The 16,133-nt window shown below is 43.5% G+C and overlaps 1 protein-coding gene and 1 long non-coding RNA gene across 6 annotated transcripts; one reads left to right on the top strand and one right to left on the bottom strand.

The window, feature by feature from the left end:
- Positions 1-352: 352 nt before the first annotated feature.
- Positions 353-9,879, bottom strand: HENMT1 (HEN methyltransferase 1). 5 transcript variants are annotated; one of them, XM_036109939.2, is made up of 8 exons: positions 9,764-9,879; positions 8,816-8,911; positions 7,533-7,652; positions 5,793-5,905; positions 5,044-5,178; positions 2,644-2,823; positions 1,798-1,987; positions 353-961 (listed from the first exon to the last, which is right to left on the bottom strand). In XM_036109939.2, the coding sequence occupies exons 2-8, from the start codon at positions 8,831-8,833 to the stop codon at positions 527-529; spliced, it is 1,191 nt and encodes a 396-aa protein (XP_035965832.1). In that variant the 5' UTR covers positions 8,834-8,911; positions 9,764-9,879; the 3' UTR covers positions 353-526. The 5 variants fall into 5 exon arrangements, with proteins under 5 accessions (XP_035965832.1, XP_035965830.1, XP_035965831.1 ...); XM_036109937.2 differs by lacking the exon at positions 9,764-9,879 and adding an exon at positions 9,615-9,688; XM_036109938.2 differs by lacking the exon at positions 9,764-9,879 and adding an exon at positions 9,563-9,626.
- LOC118546913 (uncharacterized) lies at positions 9,756-12,867 on the top strand. Its single transcript, XR_004922831.2, has 2 exons — positions 9,756-10,318; positions 11,584-12,867. It is a non-coding gene; the product is annotated as an uncharacterized LOC118546913 (long non-coding RNA).
- Positions 12,868-16,133: the final 3,266 nt, after the last annotated feature.

The raw sequence follows: 16,133 nt of genomic DNA, 5'->3' as shown, positions 1-16,133 counted from the left end.
GGAATAGGATTTGGAACATTCAAGTGGTAACAAAAACCCAAAAACACCTTCATCCCTGAGGTGCATCAGAACAGGAAGGCAGATGAATAGGTCCCTTTAGTGGCAGAGTGTGGTCAGCTAACCTCTATACTCAGGTCTCCTCATTTAAACCAGTCCCCCCCACCCCCTGCCCCGCCAGGGTGAAGCTGTTCATTCGCAACTGCTACAACAACCCCAATTCCACCCAGGAAGCTGCCAGGGATGAGGCTGCTCTTATCTTCAAATACTTCCTGTATGTTTTAGGCAAGTATTACAGTACAGGTGAGCATTTAGCCCAAAGGAGGTAGAGAATCCTAGAAACTTTTGAAACTACTTATTCCCTGGGAAAAGGTTTTATTTGACAATCCAATTTGCTTTAAGAATGTTTAAAGTCACATCCAACTGGGTCTAACAGAAACATGAACAAGCGCATTTTGCAGCCTCTCCACCCCTGCAAAAAGCATATGAAAAACAAGGTTAGAGAAATTCAAAACCAAGTTGCCTAAACTTATGACTCCAGTACAGGGCTGATTAAATGCTCATCAAAGAGACGTTGTGTTTGGTAATCAACCAACTCCACCTGCACCGCACTTTGATCTCCGTTCAGTCGAAGTCCCTCCGCAAGTACTGTTCTCAGCTTCTCCATACTACCGGCCACCAAGTGGTTCACCTTCGGATAAATAATGAGTCTTTCCAGGGGTACATAGAACTTCTCTCCCACACTGTAAGGTTTGGGGGACTGCTCTATTTCGGCCCTTTGAGCTTCTGTTAATCCAAACTGTGGGGTACAACTGCCAAGTGGTACCACTCGATTGCCCTCCCTTTTCCTCGGACCCCGGAGAAACCTGCTTTTCATTAAGCCGACTGCTTTGTCCGACTCACTACTCAGAGTAAGCCGGAAGTATTTGCTTTGCTGTAAACTCGGGTATGAGGTGGTGTAAACCTGAAGGAAAAATTGGAAGAGGTTTCACTTCATTAGTAACTTCTTACATTATGAACTGTGTATTAACTATACATATCAAATCCTACTAGCCATGTGTGCCACCATGTAATGGGAATCAAGCCTCAAGCACAGTCATTAACTATATGATCTGCTTTAAAAATTCTAATGATCGGGGTGCCTGGGTGGCTCAGTCGTTAAGCATCTGCCTTCAGCTCAGGTCATGATCCCGGGGTCCTGGGATTGAGCCCCGCATGGGGCTCCCTGCTCAGCGGGAAGCCTGCTTCTCCCTCTCCCACTCCCCCTGCTTGTGTTCCCTCTCTTGCTGTCTCTCTGTCAAATAAATAAAATCTTAAAAAAAAAAAATTCTAATGATCAAAAGTCTCCCAAAGCCAATTTTTTCCACCAATTCACACCAACCCAATGTTCCTGCCTGACATTAGAGGGAAATGCTTAGGAGGGCAATGTGCTTATACTTCACCATACCTCCTGAATCCCAAAGGGCCTGAGAAGCTTGGAGGTTCAGCTGCAATACTCATTTCCTGAGCCACACTATGGAGGAAGTGCTGCTGATCCTAACAGATTACAATAGGGGGTCACTGGCACATCAGCTTGGAGGCTTTCCAGGACTTCTGATCTTTCTCTGTTATGTGCTTTGAGACATGGCAAAAGGCCAGGTGGTCTCCAGGGCGAAGTAGATAGACCAACCCTGAAGGCAGTTGTGGGTATGAAGGATTCTAAACTCATTTACATTTATCTCTACAGTGGGGACCCCTACAGAGTTCACCATCCTAACCCATGTGCTTCTTACCCTGGTCACTACCTCAAAGAATACTCACAACTTCATAAACGTGTTCCTCTGGAACGTGTTCCTCTGGCTCGGAAATGCTCCATTCAGTCGCCTTTGCTATGTTTTTCTGGAAGACCCCTATTTGGGTACAGTATCCAACATGCTCAGCTCCTGCTGGTGGATCCCCCACACCAGTGAACTCTACGGAGTAATTGTACAGTTTTGCCACATCCAAAGCCCTAAAATCAAAAGAAACGCATTTTTGAAAAGTATGGTTAAATTAAAAATCTCCAGTAGAATAGAAAATACAATGAGCTAAAATACTTCCCAACTTGCAAATTCTTACAGCAATACATAATGCCATACAGGGTTTGCTTACTTCTGAGGGGCTTTAGGGTCCTGAGTCAAGTTTCCAGGTAATCACAAAAATGTGGAGAAAGGGGAAGTTATGGAGCAGAGTGTAGGCATGAAAAAGGAGAACACAATGGCTACACACCCAAGTCCTATTTGGGTTTGCAATCATGCCAGAAACATGACCATCTGTCCATCTGTCAAGGAACACTTGTGCCAGGGTATGAGGCTCACCCTCACTGCCCTACACACACCCCCTCTTCCTGTTTTGTTTCATCTCCACACCAGTACTCCTACTCCTGACTTCATATCAGAAGACACCTGGTGCCCCACTTTGCTTAGCTGCCTGAGACCAAAAACTTCCATTTATTTTGCCCAAATATGGTGGTCCCTTTTATTAAATACCAAGCTGAATTTTGGGAAATTTAATTAGGATAAAAAACTTCAGTAATGTATAGGTATCAAGATTGACTTCCTGTGGGGTAATCTCCCCCCACGCCCCCCAACCCCACCACAAAATTCACAAAAACATTTATGAACTCACCACGTCTGAAATTGCGTTCTGTTCCACTCAAATCTGTGATCTGGATCTCTAAAGGTTGATGCTGGAAACAGGGGATTGAATTCAGAGTTTGGTGTGCTGATGACAACCATACCAGGAGAAAAGTACCCAAATACGACTTCAGGAAACTTGGCCAGATCTTCAGAATCTAAGTGTTCTATCCTGAAATGGTCAATGGGAAAGACAATGCAATTATTTTCCTAGTTGATTTAGCAAAACAATCTCTACATTTATCCCTTCTGAATCTTTGTAACGGTACTTACATGACCTAAAACCAACTATTCCTAAATACTCACCCTGCCCTTGGACCATGTTGCCCCCTCCTTGAGGGCTCTCTGGGCCTCACTGTCAGTAACTAAAAAGTATGAGCATAAGTATAAGCTCCCCAGGAGGCCTGCAGTGCTATGAGACTAGAACACATGCCCCACAAAAGTTGTGGGTTTCAGCATCAGATCCCAGTAGATTCTCACCCACACCCAAGGACCAGATCAGCTGCCCCAGTACAGGCGACCACTAGACCCAGTGAGCCATTTCTATCCTGATGCTGTATGTTAATCTAACCCACTTCTATCTTTGCCTTAAAGAGGAACAGGAGAGGGGCGCCTGGGTGGCTCAGTCCGTTAAGCGTCTGCCTTCGGCTCAGGTCATGATCCCAGGGTCCTGGGGCGTCTGCCTTCGGCTCAGGTCATGATCCCAGGCTCCTGGGATCGAGCCCCGCATCGGGCTCCCTGCTCAGCAGAGAGCCTGCTTCTCCCTCTCCCTCTGCCTGCCGCTCTGCCTACTTATGCTATCTCTCTGTCAAATAAATAAATTTTAAAAAAATAAATAAATAAAGAGGAAGAGGAGAAGCAATTTGACACTGAGTATATGCCTGAAAAATGTAAGTTTTTTTAAAGATTTTTATTTATTTGACAGGGAGCGAGTGAGAGGGAACACAAGCAGGGGGAATGGGAGAGGGAGAAGCAGGCTCCCCACCGAGCAGGGAGCCCGACACGGGGCTCAATCCCAGGACCCTGGGATCATGACCTGAGCCGAAGGCAGACACCCAATGACTGAGCCACCCAGGTGCCCCAAAAAAGTTTCTGAAGACACAACTGATACGATTTTTAGGGCAAATGTGCCCATATATCTCCCCATAACCACTACAGCTCAGCAGGCTGGTGATGGAAGGGAAACATAACCTCTCAGACCGGTAAGAGGAAGACACATAGGTAAATGACTCAGGAGCTTCAATTTGGCTTCTTTGCAGCATCAGTGCAAATACTACACATCAAAACATGTATAGTTAGAGCTATAATGCACTTAGAGCGCAATTTATTGCTTTAAATTCACACATAAGAAAAAAAAATCAATGCATAAGCAGAGGAAATAGAGCAAAAATCTGAATCAGAAAAATCGTATGACCCAATAATCCCACTCCTAGGGTTAAATGAAACTTGTGTTCATGCAAAACCTGTTCCGTGAATGGTATCAGTTATATTCATAGTAACTCCACACTGGAAACCCAAATAGCCTTAAATGCTTGAAAAGGTGGCACATCATACAAAGGAATACTCAGGAATAAGGAACAAACTGCCAAGAAATTAGATAATTTTATAGTGTTCTCAAAAACAATGCTGCAAAATGGATGAGTGCTGGCCGGGGGTGAGAAAGGTGTGGCCACAAAGGGGTCAGCCTGAGTTTGTTTGGGGGTTAACGGAACGGTTCTGTGCCTTGACTGTAAGTTACATTAAACTACATGTGTTAAATTCCACAGAAATGTACCTGTGCTCAAATATATTTTTAAAGATTTGTCAGAGAGAGGACGCATGAGCACAAGCAGGGGGAGAGGCAGAGGGAGAAGCAGGCTCCCTGCTGAGCAAGGAGCCCAATATGGGACTCCATCCCAGGACCCTGGGATCATGACCTGAGTCAAAGGCAGACGCTTAACTGAGCCACCCAGGCGTCCCTGCTCAAAAATACAGTGTTTAAAAAGTAGGGGCACCTAGGTGGCTCCATGGCTAAGCGTCTACCTTCAGCTCAGGTCCCTGGGATCCAGCCCCATGTCCTGTCGGGCCCCCTGCTCAGCGGGGAGCCTGCTTCTCCCTCTGCCTCTGCCCCTCCCCCCTGGCTTATGCTCTTCCTGGTGCTCTTGAGGTCTCTTGCACTCAAAATCCTTAAAAAATTAGGAAAACTTTAATAGGTGAGTCTGGATACAGGATATTCCTGGTGCTATTTTGCAGCTCCTCCATCTGTAAATCTGAAATTAAAGTCAATCCCGTCAACCTGCTTTACAAATAAATTTGATTACAACTTAAATCTAGTTAGGACACTCAATTTACTGAGAACTAATTCAGATTTTTCTAATAAATTTATACAGTAAGAATCAGTTTTAATACTTACAATTCAATACACGTTATCAAATCAAATCCACACAAACGGGAGTCTTTTTGTACAGCAGAACCACGGTACAAGGTTATGGTCAAATCTAGTTCCCGAGGAACGATGTACCCCCCCACTCCTGGAGACAACCTACCCCTGCAAAAACAGAAGGGAAATTAACACTATAATGTATTCAGAATCTCACCAGCTATAGAATTCTGATGATCTGCTCCTCTGATCAGTGTCTACCTAAGTGAGTTTTCCATGACTTGAGGTAGTAAGCACGAGGTCATAGGGTAACTTCCTCATAGATTACTGGCCAATGAGAACAAGATTGAATACTGCCGATGCTCTCGCCATTTAATACTTTTGGTCTTCCAGCTTCCTTTGGATCAGTGATTAGCTTTCTTTAGAAGAAAAACAGTCCTGAAAAAAATCTGCAAGTCAATATATATGAGACTGGAGAGCTGCTCGGGCTTAAATTAAGAGGTCTGGGGCAATTTCAATCCTCTAATGAGTTCTCCTGGCGTCCAGCATTTTGCCATTGAAAATTGAATCTGCAATGCTTTGTCTACTATAATTTAACAGGCTATACTTTCTACGTTGGTAGGAAAAACTACTGTTATCATTCACAATGTTATGGCACAGTCATTCAGTGAGCTTGAGGCTCTCAGTGCCAATCTTAAAATAAGCTGTATAAAACTTGACACTTCCTCATAGTGCTACTAGATTTAGATTAATGCACAATACTTTCAGAAACTTGGTATTACCCTCCCCATTCAAAGGGTCTGGCAGCAATATCTACTCCAACAAGATACTGAACGCAGCGGTGATATTTCAGCATCCATAAAAGTGTGGCATCACCGAAGCCCAAGTCTGCAATCTACGGATGAAACAGAACATTGAAGACATTATTGCCAGAAGTCAAATAGGACCAAAAACTTAGAGTGTAAGTGGTTATCAGAATTACCATATAATTATGTCAAGATCTTTTTGGTAGAAAAAAGTACACAAAAAGGAAATTAATCTGAAACTTAAGGGAGGAGTGGGCAGGAAATAAGCTGTTAGTGTTTGGACTGTAAGAAAGGCATTCACGTGAGTGCCTGGCACCCAGAACACCCTCAGGGTCTGGCACCCAGAGAACCCCACATGGTAGGCAGGTACCCTATAAAACAGAACTTTGAACCTCTGAGCGGCTTCTAACTTAAGACAAGGGTGCCCGATCTTGACCAAGGTTTTAGGGATTTATATTCAGTGTTGTTAATCTAATCCCCTTAATGTACATTTATATGTATTCTTAAATGGATTTCTTAATTATGCACTAAAGTCTTCACTAACCGCTCTCACCTAAATTTGATTCCCACTTTAGGAGGAAAAGAAAATTAAGACTTAAGTTTAATGGCACCCAATCCCAAAGATATCCCAAATCAGCTTCTAGGGTAGCTAACTGGCTCTAATCCAGCCTTAAGGGGATATCTGCAGATTTTAACTATTTTTGGATACTCAGACATGAAAGATACCATATTATCCTAAGATGCACAAAGTGTTAAATCTGGAACAGACTAAGTTTACCTCAAAATTCACTCTATCAGAAAACCAATTACAGCATTTACTAAGTTGCTTCCAAAAAAAATTCCCCTCTGGAAAAAGGGACTATAACTATACCTTAGCAATAGGCACATTCAACCTATATTCAATCCAATTTTTCCTCAGATGTGTTTCATTTTTTTACCTTCAGTATTTTAGGTAAACCTTGCAATCTACCACAATATTGCACCCTTAGCCACAAGCAGTAATTTTCCTTTCTGAAGCTGGTATATTTATGGGACAGTGGGAGAAGGGTTACATAGCATCAAAAAAAACCTAATCTAGGGGTGCCTGGGTGGCTCGGTTGGTTAAGCGTCTGCCTTCAGCTCAGGTCATGATCCCAGGGTCCTGGGATGGAGTCCCACATCAGGCTCCCTGATCAGCCAGGAGTCTGCTTCTCCCTTTGCCTCTCCCCTTCGGCTTCTGCTCTCACTCTAAAATAAAATCTTTAAAAAACCTAGTCCAAAAGCAAACTACAGCCTTAGGAAGTTTTAAACTGCTTTTTACATAGTATACCCAATTTCTTGTTAACCAAAATTTAGCTCAAGCTTCTCCTTCCCACAGACCCCTGAAATTTACCCTGCCCTCAGTCTGAAGACAGAAGCAGCCTGTATTTAAGGCCCCCTCCTAGAAAACAGGGTAGCCTTAGATTAACACATTATACTCTCCAATCACACCACTTTTATCCCACTCCCCCACAAATCAGTTGTTTACTCTAGAGAAAAACCTTTTTCCCCTTTTTCCCCAACTATTGACGCATGCAGATCTTATGGTCAGTGTTCTCCCTATTGCACTAATCCCTTTCCTTCCTTGCAACACATCTTCAAATAGTCTCTGCTTACTTGCCAAATCCTTAAGTTTTTCTTGTATTTTTTGACTAAACAGTTGATAAGACAGTCTTAAGTGTTTGGAAAGATACCTACCTTCTTGAGTCCATGTCGATTCACTAAGTTTTTAACAAAGTAGTATCTCTGTTCGTACACTGGTGGTTTGAACTCAATCACTTTCTTGCTGGGAACTTCACAATTATCCACACTGTTGCACTGAAACAGAAATCATGTGCAACTTCAGGAATTAAGGAAAAACCACCTTCATTTCCCAATTACTTGGTAAAATCCATTGGCCTTTCAACCACCTCTGTCTAAAAAAAAAAAAAAAAAAATCACCCAGTGGTACTGCATTTCCTCCATGGTTCATCCAAGCCTCCACAGTCTTTTATTTTTTATTAAGTGATAATCTGGCTTTATGCTTCTGAGAGCTTAGAGTCAGCTGAGGGGAAAACTACTAATGCATTTAACAAGTCTAAGTCTCCTAGCCACAAGGGACCTTTAATGAACTGCCAAAGACTGGAATACAGGTAGGCAGGAGACTGAGACTCGTTGACCAAACTAAAGTCAGGCTCCTCTAAGCCGTCTTCTGATTAGGCCTTGACCTGGACACCATCCTGTCTTGGGCCTGCTTAGGCCAGTTTAGCAAGAATCCTACTAAGTCAATTTAGAGAACTCCCCACCCTTAATCTCACAATCTGATCAAATTCCTTGCCACCACCCCTTAATAATCTGATTCCCCTGAGCTGCCTTATCAAGAATCCTATTAAATTCTGCTTAACACCCAAAACTCATGGTCTCTTCCATCCGCTCAGCCCTTCTGCTCATGGCTATAAATCCCCAGCAGTTGAAAATGGGGGTTTTCACCATCTCTCCTCTACTACAATGCTCTTGTGGTGGTAGTCCTGACTAAAGACTTCCTTTTTATTTAAGTCTTAATAAGGCATTTTTAAGTGTTCAGTAACCACGTGTAGCATGTGGCTACCTATCGGACAGCACACACTCCAAATGTGGTTCCCATTGGTCCTCTTTACCTGGATTTCCTTGAAATGCAGAATCTCAGGCCTCACCCCACACCTCCTCAATTTAGCATCTTTCGTGAACAAAATCGCCCGCGGATCCAAAAGCACATTAACACTACTAAAATACCACTTAAGAGTATTTTTAAAGTAGATTTTGCTACTTAAAATAACTGATACTTTTTTCACTTCATATACAAATATGGAATTTTATCTATGTATATCCTTGTTTGATCCCATCCAACACCAAGAAATGCTAGGAGGTAAATTTGAGGAGATTTTACTTTTAACTACTTCACAATCCATCTCAGGGATACCTCTTGAGAGTCATACAAGCAGGTTTAAGAAAAGCAGCATTACCTGTTTGTTTTCTTCCATTTTGTTTCCAAGTTCAAGTTTTCTTGAAACAAAAAAGCCACTGTATCCTTCAAGCTCTATGAATCAGCAATGACCCAACTGTAAATACAAAATGTAAATACAAAAGTTTTTTATAAAGGAGACTGGACGCAATAGCTGCCTAAATCAACAAGAGACAGAGCAAGCTTCCTCCCTTCTCTTTACCTGTTACCATCTAATCTAATCAACAGAATTTGCTTAATAAGCATGGCTTCAGATAAAACAGGCTCAGAAAGCCCAAGTCACTTTTCGCCAGGACAAACCTAGCTAAATGCAGTTAACTCCCCTTCTTCCCTTTTCCTGTTAGGTTTGATACAATCTGAACAATCCTATGAATTATGACTGTTTCATCAAAGCCCCTCTCTCAAGTTTATTATCTGCTTCATCATTTTTTAATCAGGCTCCACCACCAACGTCAGACTTTAATTCATGACCATGAGATCAAGAATTGCATGCTCTACCCCATGAGACAGCAGGCACCCCCAAACTGCTTTTCAATCACTTCCTCATCCATGATCAATATGAAATTTCAAGGAGGAAAAAAAAAAATGCCCGAAGTACCTGAGAAGCTAAAAACACTTCCGATATCCAGTTCACTGATGGACTTGAATTTAAATTTTGGTTCTCAGCCTAAAACGTACACAACATGTCAATCACCAACTTAGAGGAGTTACTAAGTCGTATCTCACCGCCCCCCCCCCCCCAAGCGACCTAATGTCAGAGTCCTCATAGCGCATGAGTACCCGGTCCCCGCACGTCTCACCCCCGAAGCAGCACACCCGCGGGGAAGGCAAAGCGCTGCGAACACTAGGGGGTGGCCCGCAGCCGCCACTGTATTTCACTTCAGGCCCCGCCCCTGACGCCCCCGCACGCGCCGCCTCGCTGCGTGACGTTACCCGCCCAGGATCACACCTGCGGCGCCCACACGTGCGCCGCGGGCGCTCCCACCGTCGGCCGTAGTCTGCAGCCCGACAGCCCTGTGCCTCCAGGCTCCAGGCTGCGAGGCGTCGGTTTTGCGTCTCTTAACGGCCGCTGTGGCGCATGCCCCGAAGCCATTTTGGAGGGGTCCCTCCGAACCTTGGAGGAGACCACTGTCCCCGCCACGTCCCCCGCTGGCACGCGGCTGCGACCCGGCCTGGCCCGCCGGGGGCCGAGACTGTTGGGCCGAGGCGGCGCCGCGCCAGGCGCGTCTGCGGGCCGCGAGCAGGGCGGCCGGCTCCGGCGGCTGTTGCGTTCCTGGCTCTCCGGTTCGCACAAAGAACAGAAAACCGCCCCGGGCCGCGGAAGGCAGCAAGGCCAGCGGCGAGGCTGAGCGCGAGCCGGCGGCCGGCTTGTGGCCTAATCCGCCGCCTCTCAGATCCTAGGAACAATCCGCAGGGGCCTTGAGGACACTCTGGGCTGGATAAAGTCGGTCCAGGAACACCTGAGCTCAGAAGAACGTTCTTTCAGCCCCCAGCCCTCCAACTGGTAATTTCTGCATGCTGGGGGTGCAACTGCGTGATCTCTTAGAAAAGTTACTGTATCAAGTCCTGCGCCTGCCAGACATCCAACCTGACACTTTATAATCAGTTACTTCTTTATTGTATGTGGTGGAGGAGTTTAAGGAGGGGAAGAGAAGATGCGAAGCTGCTTTCTTTGGGAAAAATATCTTTTTAGTCCATTATAAGAGACTCAAAAGCTGGTGTTTGTTAATGAATTAATAATCCGCTAATATACCGTAAATTATGTTAGAACTGTACTTTCAAATACTTAATACCACAATATGCAAAGGACAGTACTAACAGCTTTGGAATGTCACAAAAATAGATTACACAATTCTTGTCTTTGGTGTTTTGAGCGGTCTGGTCTCATGGTAAAAAAACAACTCAAGCTTCACTGTTTGAGACGTTCCTATTGGCCTGGGGAAACCAGTTTTAGTGGACTGTCTTCATTAGAGGAGCATATTCCTTATTACAGGACATATAATTTAAACACAATCTTAAAAGTTAAGTGAATTTTACTTCTGGCTATTTTTAAATTCATTAAACAAAGGAGGCCATTAGACTGAGTGTCCCTAATGCCTGGGCAGCCTACATAAGCAAACCCAAACCTAAGCCTGTAGATGCCTCAAGGTTAAAACATGGAGACCTAAGAGTATACAGTGGCAGCCACCTAGGCTTTCCCAAATAAGGTACCTGGTGAAGCAGTAACCAATCAAATAATTTCCTTGCTTGGCTTGGCATCTTCCCTATAGAAGTCTTTCCTCTAGTTCCTGGCAGTGGTTAGGACCTACCCGATCCAAATTGATGTTTGCTCCAATTCTTAAAAATTTAGATATGTTTCAGTTTATCTATTAACAGTTTATGTGCAAAAGAATTGAAAGCAGAGACTTGAACAGATATTTGCACACCAGTGTTCACAGCAGTCACATTCAGAACAGCAAAAGGTAGCAACAATCCACATGTCCATCAATAGGTAAAAGTTGTGTATACATACAATGAAATATTGTTCAGCCTTTAAAAGGAATGAAATTCTAACATGCTACAATATGGTTGAAACTTGAAGACGTTATGCTAAGTGATAAGCCAGTCACAAAAAGGACAAATACTGTAAGGGGGCAGGGAGAGAAGGAAAAATAATTTTCATTGGCATACTTTTGGGGATATCAGATTTTAGTACTGTTCATTGTCTTTGAGGTTTTGTTATCTACCTGCAAACTGGACTGGATCTTAAAATCTAGTTTTCTCCAATAGATATGGAGATTTTCAATTTTCTCCCACTCTTCTGACTTGGGATCATTAAGAACAAAAACTGTCGTTTTCCCAAAACCCTGAAAGCTGAAGTTGGATGACTTGATGTAAACTCCACAAAGTCACCACAACAGCTCACGTATGGACAGCCTTCATGCCTTCTTATGTGGGCCAAACCAGAAAGTTCACTGGAACACGAGACACCTGATGACATCACCAGAGACATTCAAACTGCAACCCAGGAGAATCTATGATTACCACTGCCTCTCCTCACTCTGACTGAAGCTGATTCAAGCCCAACATCTAGAAATCTTCTCGACTAACTGCCCTCTGGACCCAAAAACTCAGTTTATAGTCTGTTCCATTAACTTTTTTTCCTTTGTTTCCATAGAAATGCCTCTTAATATTTTTTTTAAGATTTATTTATTTATTTGAGAGAGAGAGTGCGAGCACAAGCAGAAGGGGCAGAGGGAGAGGGAGAGATGACATCAAGCGGACTCTGAGTGCAGCCCCTACTTGGGGCTCCATCTCAGGACCCTGAGATCACCACCTGAGCCAAAAACCAAGAGTCGTACGCTTAACTGATTGAGCCACCCAGGTGCCTCTAGAAATGCCTCTTACTAAATCCCTATTGATTGCACCATTTAGGCCTAACTTTGGGAGCTCACCTGAAATACCACCTTCTGAAATGAGGTACAGCTCTTGAACTTAATTGACCTAGTCTCAGGATTAAGAGACTGGTTCAATGAGATAAGGAAAAAGCTACCAACTGAGCTTCTGGATATGAAAATTGAAGACGTTTCAAAGGCAAGAATGTGGGTAGTAGAATATGCTACCCCAAAGTATGCCTCGTGGGCATCAGGGTTGTTTTGAAATGATTATTTCCAGAAACAGAAGACACAGGAGAAGCTCTGAAAACACAACAGAAGTTACCTTTTTGTAAGAGAAATTTACATTTATAAAGGAAATCTGCATCTGTAATGGTGTTTCCCTCTTTATACCAGCCAAAGAAAAATGACCAAATCACAAGAAATCTTATAAATGGAGAAGACACACTGATTTAAATGTGCAAAACAAACCTTACCCTTGTTTACTGTGCTTTTCCTGGTTAACCTCCCATAACTGGCCTCCCCCAACGCCCCCACCCCAACATCTTCCTTTGTTTATACTGAAGATGGTATTTAAAGTGGTAGCTTGGGCTTCCTCTGGGGTTTATTCATTCTTCCCAAGTATCTCCCCTGTTAGATGAGGTATACATATTAATAAACTCTGTTTTTCTCTTGTTAATATGTCTTTTATTACAGGGGTCTCAGCCAAAAACTCAGAAGGGTAGAGAGAAAATTATTTTTCCTCCCCTTCAGTATGATTCCATTTATATGAGATACCTAAAGTAGTCAAATTCATGGAGACAAAGTAGAATGGTGGTTGCCAGGGCTTGGGGTGGGGGGAAGGAATTGGGTGTTAATGGTTAATGAGTACAGAGTTCAGTTTGGGATGATGAAAGAGTTCTATGGATGGATGGTGGTGATGGTTGCACAACAGTGTGAATGTACTTAATGCCACTGAACTATACACCTAAAATGGGAAGTTTTAGCATAACATATAGACTTGTCAAATCAGTATCTCATACACACCTGGAAAAAAAAATTTAAGTGTTATATATATTTTACTACAATTTAAAAATATTTAAAGAAATTTTTTAGAAGTTAATAAATGGGGGTGCCTAGGTGGCTCAGTCCATTAAGTGTCTACCTTCGGCTAAGGTCGTGATTGAGCCCTGAATCAGGCTCCCTGCTCAGCAAGGAGTCTGCTTCTCCCTCTCCCTCTGCCCTTCCCCCTACTCCCCTGCTCATGCTCTCTCTTTTTCTGTATCTCTCTATCTCAAATAAATAATAAAATCTTTTAAAAAAAAAGTTAACAAATCTGCTGTACAGGATTCCTGGACTTAGCGTTTTTGCCTTAAGCTGCTAGCTGGCTCATTTATGAACTTGAATTCTCCTGTCCAGCTCCCTCTCCAAATGCGCTTATTTCATCATTTTCCTGGTCTCCTACTCTTTCGGTGTGAAAATCATCCTTGGCTCTATCTATTTCCACCCTTCCCACGTTTGGACAATCACCAAATCTTGACCTCTTCAAGCTGTCAGTCGCATCTGTTCCTTCCAGTGGCCAGTACCCTTGCTTACCCTCTGTCATCTTGTTTTCTCATCATGCCTAATCTTACCTTCTACCCCTAGATTCTAAGTCCCACTGACACCATGCTCTACACTTTCCAAATGAGTTTAAGTCAAACAAATAGATCTGTCCCAACCCACTATACTTTCTTTTCTCTTTACCCTACATTATTGTTTTAAGATTTTATTTATTTATTAGTGAGAGAGAGCATGGGGGGTGGGTGGTGGTGGGGGAGAGAGAAACAGACTCCCAGCTGAGCAGGGAGCCCAATGTGGGACTCAATCCCAGGACCCCGGGATCATGACCTGAGCCGAAGGCAGAGCCACCCAAACACCCCTACCCTGTATTATTTTTTGCCTTAGCACTTACTGTCATCTGATAACCTACATATTTGTTCATTTGCTTATTGTCTGTTTCCTCTCCCTAAAACATTAGCTACAAGGGACTCGGTTTTCTTAGCTGTTGTATCTCCAGTGTCCAGAACACTGCCTGCCTGGTATATTGCAGGCCCTCACTAAACATTTCTTGGATAAGTTAAAGAATTATTATATTTGATGCCTTTTGTCTGTTGCTTATTATTGTAAAATAAAGTCTTGGACTTTGGCCAAATAAGAGGAGGTCTCTGGGTGGATTCATGCATATCTATAGTAAGGGTTTCCATAATAATTTCTAAACAAGTTTGTGTGTGTGCTTTCATGTATGTGACAGAGAAAAAGATACACACATAGATTATGTTCTCAACTTTCTACATGATTATACTGATTTTCTGTATAGTAAAAAAATTAATATTGATTTGACTATTACTCTCTAAACTTTGGAAATTTACTTACCCTCTCTGAGTGTCAATTTTTTCAGTTGAAGAGTGAGAAATAAGATTACCCATTCAGGGACGCCTGGGTGGCTCAGTCGGTTAAGCGTCTGCCTTCGGCTCAGGTCATGATCCCAGGATCGTGGGATCAAGTCCCGCATCAGGCTCCTTGCTCAGCGGGGAGCCTGCTTCTCCCTCTGCCTGCCGCTCCCCCTGCTTGTGCTCTCTCTCTCTGACAAATAAATAAATAAAATCTGAAAAAAAAAAAAAAAAATCTGTGCTGTCCAAAGTGGTAGCCGGTACCCACCTGCCACTATTGAGCATTTGAAATATAGCTGGTGCAACTGAGGAGATAAATTAAAAAAAAAAAAAAAAGATTACCCATTCAAGGGATACCTGGGTGGCTCAGTTGGTGGAACATGGTGTCTGCCTTCGGCTCAGGTCATAATCTCAGGGTTCTGGGATTGAGCCCGGCATCAGGCTCCCTGCTCAGCGGGGAGTCTGCTTCTCCCTCTCCCTCTGCCCCTACCCCTTGTTTGTGCTCTCTCTCTCTCAAATAAATAAATAAAATATTTAAAAAAAAAGATTACCCATTCAAGGAACCGCTGGTTGGCTCAGTTGGTGGAGCATGCGACTCTTGATCTCGGGGTTATAAGTTCGAGCCCCACACTGGGTGTAGAGGTTACTTAAAAATAAAATCTTAAAAAAGAAAAAAGAGGGGTGCCTGGGTGGCTCAGTCATTAAGCATCTGCCTTCGGCTCAGGTCATGATTCCGGGGTCCTGGGATCAAGCCCCGCATCGGGCTCCCTGCTCAGCAGGAAGCCTGCTTCTCCCTCTCCCACTCCCCCCTGCTTATGTTCCCTCTCTTGCTGTGTCTCTCTCTCTGTCGGATAAATAAATAAAATCTTTAAAAAAAAAAAAAGAAAGAAAAAAGATTACCCATTCAATAACTGTATACAGTGTACCTATTATGGACCAAGTACTGGTTTGAGTGAAAAAGACAGATAAAGGTCCTTCTTGTGGCTCTTCCAGTCCAGGAGTTGTAGGTATGTAACAGGGGCACAGGGATGCAAGAGCACCTGGCTCTGAGGGTCCCAAACAGACCAGGTTCAGCCACTGGCCACTGACAAAATCCAAAGGCAGAGAGACAAGCGGCGGTAAAACAAAGGAATTTATTTTAGTGAGGTCAACACTAAGAAGACAGTGGACTAACTTTTCAAAGACTGTCTCCAAAGTGCTGAAAATACGTCTGGGTTTATATGAGGAAAATGCGGAACAAAGGTTGGGGGTACATGTAGGTAGGCAAAAAGGGTCAGGTTGATCACTGTCTTGGGATCAATCACTCAGGGCCTTGCCGATTCAGGGCAGTCCTTCTTACTTGAGGGGTAGTTTCAGTACCCACCAAGGGATGCTTTACACGCAAGGTCTTTTGCCTGAGTTAAGAGGTAAGCTGGAAAGAACTCAATTCTAAAGTACAGACAGGTCAAAATGGAGACAGTTGAGGTCCTCTTTCACATGTCTGCCATGCAATAAGTGACCAAATGTTTGTTTGTTTGTTTGTTTTAAAGATTTT

Source organism: Halichoerus grypus, chromosome 5 (genome assembly GCF_964656455.1).
Source record: "Halichoerus grypus chromosome 5, mHalGry1.hap1.1, whole genome shotgun sequence".
Lineage (NCBI taxonomy): Eukaryota > Metazoa > Chordata > Mammalia > Carnivora > Phocidae > Halichoerus > Halichoerus grypus.
The sequence above is the reverse complement of the archived record's forward strand: the minus strand, read 5'-3'. Positions and strand labels throughout refer to the sequence as shown.

Coding starts and splice junctions, on each gene's coding strand:
- HENMT1 (XM_036109939.2), bottom strand. Junction 2,824..5,043: donor TTGATAACGTGTATTGAATT/GTAAGTATTAAA, acceptor TGACCATTTCAG/GATAGAACACTTAGATTCTG. Junction 1,988..2,643: donor AGAACGCAATTTCAGACGTG/GTGAGTTCATAA, acceptor TTTTGATTTTAG/GGCTTTGGATGTGGCAAAAC.